This window comes from Trichoplusia ni, chromosome 3 (genome assembly GCF_003590095.1).
Source record: "Trichoplusia ni isolate ovarian cell line Hi5 chromosome 3, tn1, whole genome shotgun sequence".
NCBI classification, from domain to species: Eukaryota; Metazoa; Arthropoda; class Insecta; order Lepidoptera; family Noctuidae; genus Trichoplusia; species Trichoplusia ni.
In genome coordinates this window covers 10845757-10854024 of record NC_039480.1, presented here as the reverse complement: position 1 = coordinate 10854024, position 8268 = coordinate 10845757, and the positions used below count along the sequence as shown (strand labels likewise).

General features: G+C 35.3%; 1 protein-coding gene across 1 annotated transcript; it reads left to right on the top strand.

Moving 5' to 3' along the window:
• Positions 1-1905: 1905 nt before the first annotated feature.
• Positions 1906-8242, top strand: LOC113491898 (ubiquitin carboxyl-terminal hydrolase nonstop). Its single transcript, XM_026869107.1, has 7 exons — positions 1906-2307; positions 3110-3345; positions 3608-3773; positions 4833-4943; positions 5204-5343; positions 5509-6147; positions 6258-8242. The coding sequence occupies exons 1-7, from the start codon at positions 2188-2190 to the stop codon at positions 6310-6312; spliced, it is 1467 nt and encodes a 488-aa protein (XP_026724908.1). The 5' UTR covers positions 1906-2187; the 3' UTR covers positions 6313-8242.
• Positions 8243-8268: the final 26 nt, after the last annotated feature.

Sequence of the window (8268 nt, the reverse complement as noted above, 5' to 3'; positions counted from 1 at the left end):
TGCTTCTTATTAAGCTACTTTCAGCATCTATAGTGCTATCGGTTTTTATTGTTTATAACTGCTACGTGAATTCTAAACATCACGAGATCAGTATATCAGTTTAGAAATTAAAAAACTAAGGTTTAAATAAAATCCTGTTTGAAATGAGGCACCCCAAGGTTAGATCTGTAATCAGAACTTCTATCTAATTAGTGGACTTTTCACTTAACTTGTTAATCAATGCAGTAACATTGTCAGCGCTATCTTTATTTTAGTTTCAACTCTTAAAAGTGGCTTAACTAAGAGCTCTAATAGTATTTTTAATGTGGCAAAGAGGTACTTTTGTATGTTTTTGTGTTACAAATATTGTTTTTGAATTCTTACAGATCTTTGGGATCTTTAGTGCTTTCTACTTTATGTCATACAGTTATAAATAAGTAACATAAGTAATATTACATTACATTCTTATTATCAATTTTAACATGATTGAAAAAAAACAGTAACTTTTTGACAATATGTTGTATTATGTAGGCTGCTTTAGAAATTTTCTAGTCATTTAATATCCTGTATTATAACCTTCATGAAAAAAGTGTAATACACTACTGTTTTTCTTAAAATGAATACATATTTGAAGAAGAAAGCAGTATTACACTTATTAATACTTATAATACCATACTTACATTACAAAACAGAACTGTTTACATTTCGTTATTATGCTTGTTATTGGACAGCAACAACAAGAAATGCACTTACTTATAGTCTTAAGGCCGTTTCCTTCATAGGAGCTTACTCACAATTCATTTATTCGTAGCATAAACAACTACGCGATAGTTATTAATCATTCGTCAAGTACATAATGTAAACCCATGCAGTTCGACTATGTATCACTCACCTGAATTTCTAACAGCAATTCTGTTTTCCTCCGACGTATATCAATCAAAGTCTTTTGCTGCTCAGGTGTTAACTCTGAAAACAACGGTACGATAACCATATATAAACAGCAGTTATAAAACCTAGCCATTGAGGTCATGTTATAATTGGAAAACAACTTGTTCTACGTCTACAATAGAAATAATGTTGGTAAAAATTACCCGTATGAGTAAAAGGATCCCCATGATTACTTGCAGCATTGTTTCCTCCAAGGGACAAGTTTTCAAATTCACTTATCATGTCTCAAAATATTAAAAAAACAGTAAACAAAAGTTCACATCATTAGGAACTGAGTAGCCGCCATATTTATTTACTACACTAAATAAATGCGATTGTATTCCATACACCTACGCCACGCCAATCCTTCAAGTTGACAGATTTTTGACATGTTTGCTGTGTATGGATGATCAACGGTTAAATAATATAATTTGTCTCAAACCCGAGGTGTTTTTACTTAAAAAGGCCTAAGATTTATTCAACAACATTTCTCAAACCCATATTCGTTACAAAAATGTTTTACAAAAATATGTTCATTTTTATGGCACAATGTTATAATTTTATACATGTGGCAAGGATGTCGGTGCTACCTGAAAGTTGACCTGGTCGCTGTTTAGAAAAAGGAAATAAATTAGGCAATTTTAATACAAAAATACAAAGAACACAAAGACATAAAGTCGTATCTGTCCGATAACACTGGACCAAATAGTCTTCGTATTCAGTTTAATTCTTGCTAAGTAATAAGATATTGAGACTTGTAAGATATTTATTCATAACTTAGTTTTTTATTACACCGAAAAGTATTTATTAATTAAAAGACTAAGTTGTTTAAAATATTTGTTCTGCATTGAAGAACATTTAATGTGGTAACACTGCGCGTCGGTGTGGTAGGTGTGCTCCAAGCTTATATTTACAGAATATACACGCTGTTCGCGTTTACGACAGTAGCGAACAGCATCCATTGTAACTTTGGAGTAGTCTGTGGTCCATCCACACCTATCAGCCTGCTCGTCAGCTGCGCCGCTGCGCTCGGAGTTGCGTTGTTGCGTATATAACTGTGAACACGCCCCATCCATTGCTCTGTACTCCATTTCAATCTGTTTCATTTTACTTCGATTGATTATAAACCCTTATTTTGAGGATCTCGCAAGGTTCTTATTCTCAGTTTGGACCTGTTATAAATTTTGTATAGTCCCAAGTGTAATATAATGCTAATCTTTTAAATCAGTGGTTGCTGAAGGAGATTTTAATAACTAGCCGGTGTATTTTCCAAGCTAAATAATGAATGACAATGGTTGCATACATCTAAATAATTTTAAGGCCGCAAAGGGTACGAACCCTTATAAAATTGTGCATGCATTTTTCGTGTCATGCACATCATTCGAGGCAAGAAGATACAAGGTAAGTTTTACTGATATCCGTGTCGAAGTACTTTGTGCGTTTATGACCTTTTTGCGCGACGCAAATTGTAGAAGATTAATTTCCTGGCATCCCTCGAGGACGGTAATAATCGAGAAAACAACATATTCATTTTTGCAACTCTGATAACTTGTAGGTTTGTTTTGTTATAATCAGTTAAAATCAGCTGATTAGTGATCTTTGACCTCACAACAGCTGTTTCGCAGTATTCGAGATTACATTGTTATGGCGTGATTGAATCATTGTCCTGATTCCAAATCAGACGTTTTGCAATCGTTAATAATGGTCTTTAACGTTATTATGTAATGATAAAATGAAGATCGATCTTGGAATCCATGTTCAAATTATAAATGGAAAAATCTTATGGGCATCCTATAATATTCAATCAGTTTTGCTAATTTAAAGTCTTATAGTAGCTTTAAATGTTCTAAATAACCATTTTCAATAGGTAAAGGTTTGTAAGCATCTTTTATCTGCAACATGATTGTGACCTTTTAAAACCTAAATTTGGCATCAACATTTTGATGTAAAGACAACAAAAAATAAACTATTGATTTAGTTTGAATACTAAAAAATATAAATGCTAATAATGTTACTTATTTTAATATAATTCTGTAGATAGAGGCTTCATGACTATGATACTTTAATAATAGGTAATAAGACTTAGACAATTAATCAAAATATGAATATGTTGTAAATAGTTTTATAAAATGTCTAACATTCAGTTAAAACCGAGAAATCGCCACTGAATAAGAGTGTGTTTTGAGTAATGAATATATTTCAGGCAACATCATGCCTGTGCTTCACCTGTGGCAAGCCAGGTCCTCGCATGCACTCCTGCCTGCATTGCATTTACTTTGCCTGCTATGCGGGCCACATTCAAGAACATTCTAAATCCAAGAAGCATTTCCTGTATGTTGACCTGAGCTACGGAAACATCTATTGTGCTCAGTGCCAAGATTACATCTATGACCGGGAGTTGAATGAGATTAGCATATCTCATAAACTCAAAGAAGCTAAGTAAGAACCTTGAGCTATTCCTGAATATTTGTCTTACATCTTTCTGGCACATCACAGCTCTTGAGAAAGAACTGGCATAAAAACATCAAGCAACAGAATATGTACACAATGAAGTAATTTCATTTCTTTAATCTAATATTATGATTTCAATACCTAGTCGAAATTATTTCATGGGGACAATACCTTAAGTAACAAAATAACTATGAATGTGGGTATACAAATTTATTTGATAAGTAAGAGCTACAATTTTTTTTTTATCCAGATCTCTCGGTATCAGCATGCCATTCATGCCTTGGCTGCCGAACAGCAACGAAGCCATGGCGCTCCGACGCCTTCGCAAGCGGCGCCTTATCAGCCCTCACACCACCATCGGACTGCGTGGACTGCAGAATTTGGGTTCCACATGCTTCATGAATTGCATTGTCCAGGTTAGTTGCAGTATCTGACATTACTTTTATGTTCATTGACAGATATTATTGTCATAGTCGTTCTATTGGATATTTCAACATAAACCTTCCGAGTATTTGTAGGCTTTTCTCGGAGCTTTTCGGAGAGTTAACGAACTTAATAGAAACTATTAATTGCGCATAATTTGCAATAGGTTAAATTAAATGTTAGTTAGAAGCAAATAATTTTGCAAAATATGCCATAAAGGCCGTAACATTCAATTAGCCTACCATTGATAACAGGTCGGTGGAGCGTGAATACCGCAATTACCTAATTAAATGGCTTGTAACAGTCGCATTTGTCCGCAAGCGTCCTCAAAGGCACGGTTTGTAATGCAGTGGGCCTCCTTAATGTTTCAATATGGCAAACAACTAAACCAGTTTGCGTTTCTTGATGTAATGTGTAGACTTAATTAGCTTTTAGTATTTGGTAGCAAGAAATCTAGAAGCGACCGTTACTACTAGGTCCGTATTCTTCGATCACATCAGAAGTACCAGTTGAGAATTTAAGATTCATAGAAGTTTGCCTGCGAATATGATTGAGACATAAACTCAACCGATTTAGGTCTCATGAATCTATTAGTGCCCCACGGTCTTTAGCCACTCATGTGTTCATCGAGAAGGGGGAATAGTCACTCACTTTACCAATTCACTACCACTTCAATTTATTTATTTCGTTTCGTCTGCTTCGTACAAACTACTTAATTTGATGACGTTGAATGGTCTCAATCTTAAGTCGTATCTCACGTGACAAGTAGATAGTAACTTTTAATCCCCGAAGAGCGGGCGCATTACTACAAAGTTACGTAAACCTTAATGAGTAAAATAACACACTCGCTAAGTACGCTTGTTTTATTCTCATTTGTCAGTGAAAGGACTATTACTCACGTTGTTAAAACCCATTGTGAAACCTATTGTAAGTCGAAGGATGTCGCAATGATAACGCACATCCCTTCTTGGTTCGTAGATTGCATAATAATAATGTCTTCGCCTTACGCTAATCGGCACCCTAACAAGTCTAACAGCGCTATAATATTTCAGACATTGATTCACACGCCGCTGCTGCGTGATTACTTTCTGGCTGAGAAGCACAAATGCAAAGCCCAAGGATCTGGAAAATGCCTTGTTTGTGAGGTTTCAAAACTTTTTCAGGTAAGCATTGTTCTAATAAATAAGGTTCGTTCGTGGAAACAGATTTATATAACGTTGTAACCTACAAGCCACCCTTTCCACGAACTTCCCACGTTTAATATTACTGCGTTTCTATAGTGCTACATTTATTTATAGCTACGCCCGGCGAACAAGAAATCAATAACTGGCTTTCGCTACTTGCGTACTTGTAGCTACATGAAATGTAAAAAAGATTTACGTATTTTTTTTTGTTATTTATTTTACTTTGTTTTGATCTTCAGGAGTTCTACTCCGGTGCAAAAACCCCTCTTACTCTGCACCGCCTGTTGCACCTGATATGGACTCACGCTCGTCACCTAGCGGGATATGAGCAGCAAGATGCTCATGAATTTTTCATCGCTACTCTCGATGTTCTGCATAGGTAGGTTTACCATTTAAAAGGCGGCTGTGGCATTTAGCAATGGGGACAGACAGATAAAGTTGATAGTTTTGTCCAGTCTTGACTGAACATATTTATTTAATTTGTATTGTACCTTTTTTCAATAGATTAGAACAATATCTTCAATATGTCATTTATCTTTTTCAGACATTGCATGAACGGCGTAGACGAAAACGGAGAGAAGAAGGAGAACGGTCGCTGCAACTGTATCATCGACCAGATATTCACGGGCGGTCTGCAGAGCGACGTCGTATGTACTTCATGCCATGGAGTGTCCACTACCATTGACCCGTTCTGGGACATCAGCCTGGACGTGGCCGGACCCGGTTCGCTCGCGGCTTGCCTGGAGCGCTTCACCCGCGCTGAACATCTCGGATCTGCCGCCAAAATCAAATGCTCGACCTGCCGCTGCTACCGCGAGTCCACAAAGCAGCTGACGCTTGAAACGCTGCCAATCGTCGCCAGCTTCCACCTGAAGCGCTTTGAGCATTCTTCACAAATTGATAGGAAGATCAATGCGTTCGTATCGTTCCCGGCCGAGCTGGACATGACTCCTTTCATGTCGTCCCACCGTCGCGCCGTGGATGTTGGCGCCGACAACAACAACGCTCCCGAGGGCGTGTTCGAAGACAACCGCTACTCGCTATTCGCAGTGGTGAACCACGTGGGCTCGCTGGACGCTGGACACTACACCGCGTATGTGCGCCAGATGAAAGGAGGCTGGTTCAAGTGCGACGACCACATGATCACACGCGCTTCTCTGCGTGAGGTTCTCGATAGCGAAGGGTAAGTTATTAAGAGCATACATTTTTATGCGAAAGTGTTTATTCTTGTTACCCCAGAGTATACTGTTTAAAAACCAGTCTTAGATGTACTAAATAAATGTATTCTTCCAGGTACCTGCTCTTCTACCACAAGACTGTTCTGGAGTATGACTGTGACGCGGCCTAAGGCGGTCAAGTTAAAATTATACAAAATATTTAGTCATTACATTGTATTGGATGCTGTAACGCATCGTATCTATTAGATGTTTCTATATGTAAACAACAAAATATTGATTTTGTTCAAAAACAAAAAAGTCATCTCCCCTCGTGATATTAGTAGTAGATGTTTCAAAGATGTCTCAATGATCATCATGTCGATGTTTTCTTCGGAATCATTCACGAATTTGTTAGTTTTAAGCTTTAATGTAATATCAATATACAATTACTGTGAGTAGTAAAACAACCAGAAAAAAAACACGGAAGAATTGCATTGAGAGATTTCTGGACTTTAAATAATGATTGCTTTATTGAGCTGCCATTCAATACGTAATCTCAGCAGCAGATACTGTTTCTCCTGTAATACAAATTCATAATTATTTGACACTATAATATATGACATGTTATTTGATGTTAGTATGATGCACTTGAAATCATATTTACGCTTTTAAAACGTGCATATTTTACTTTAAAGGATCTAATCAAATTGTATTATAATTAATATGACTATGAAGTGTAACTACAGACGCTGTGTGCGTATCATTCCTAGTAAAAGATTATTTTGTGTTTGTGTATGTATGAAATCGTTTTATTATTATTTTGATCGTTTACGGAACAAACATTTCGATCTACCTCGCTGTTATCACTTTATTTGCATTTCACTTCCTTATTTAGAAATGTTTGGTAATCTGATGTGTAGATGTATTTTATTTTGTGCTAAAAACACATGAGCGCATTTCAAACAAATTTCATTTCGATATTAAAAGTAATTTGATTATCGTTAAGACATCGGAGTTTTGTAACCTATTTCGCTATATATTACTGTTCGCATAAATTACAGTGAATGTTATTGTTAAAAGCTTTCATGTTTGACTATTTTCAGCACATGGGTCATGCTGCAACATGTGCGCGGAGTGTTTTATTTTTGTTCTTTTTTCGCTCATGTGTATTTAGCTCGATGGATTTAAGTAGTTCGTAACTTATGACTGAACCGACATTAGCTTAATGTGATATTTAATATTTATGACTTGTATTAAATGTAGTTAGTTGTATGGATTTATATTTCTGAATGTAGGAATAATTTTGTTTGATTTAACATAATGCTTGGACGTACTAGCAAATGACGAAACACGTTTGATATGCGCCCCCTACATGTAGTTACTCTACGCTTATACACAAACTTTAATACTTATTAAGATAGACTACATTCCCTTATTTTTATATCCCAAAATCCCTTATTTTTATACCCCGTAATTTGGGATTTTTTTATAGTTCCTTCTTATAGTTAGGATATGATTTAGAAATTGTATTATCCGCCTGTTTTTCACCATTTGCTAGTATTATGAAACAGTTTTGTTTGCATTTAATTTTGACTTAATTATTTAGGTCCGAGCCTAATCAAGTGTCGGACGTATTTAGTCTATGACTATTATGATGATGATATGACAAGTTCATTGTTAACACTGTTTATTTGACTTTATAACATTAGCAGAAAAGGTTAGATTTAGGCAATATTAATTCAAAGCAATTACAGGTATGCTTAAATCAAAATTATGTCAATCTATACAATTTTATTATAAATGTTGTGATCTTGGGATTTCTTATCTTGACTATATTATTATTTCCTGAGGATTAATATTCGAATATTAAAATTTAATAAACACTATAAAAAATAATGTACTACTGTTATATTTAATCGGTGTTGAAATATATTAACAAATAAGTTGATGTTATAATGTACTCAATAAGCAAATGTTTAAATCCCGTAAAGACCCCGAGTCTCCATATTATGTAGGTTTGGTGTCTAATTATTATTCAAGTAATTAATCTACCGTAAATTATACTTCCTGTCGTACACATAATGTATGAAATATAATTTTATTAAATGTGAAATAAAAAAAGAAATTGTTTTCTATTGATAACCATG

Bases quoted from the DNA above. Each gene is read 5' to 3' on its own strand.
- LOC113491898 (XM_026869107.1), top strand. From the start codon at position 2,188: ATGAATGACAATGGTTGCATACATCTAAATAATTTTAAGGCCGCAAAG. The intron at 2,308-3,109 runs GTAAGTTTTACT...AATATATTTCAG, and splicing joins TCGAGGCAAGAAGATACAAG to GCAACATCATGCCTGTGCTT. The intron at 3,346-3,607 runs GTAAGAACCTTG...TTTTTTATCCAG, and splicing joins CATAAACTCAAAGAAGCTAA to ATCTCTCGGTATCAGCATGC.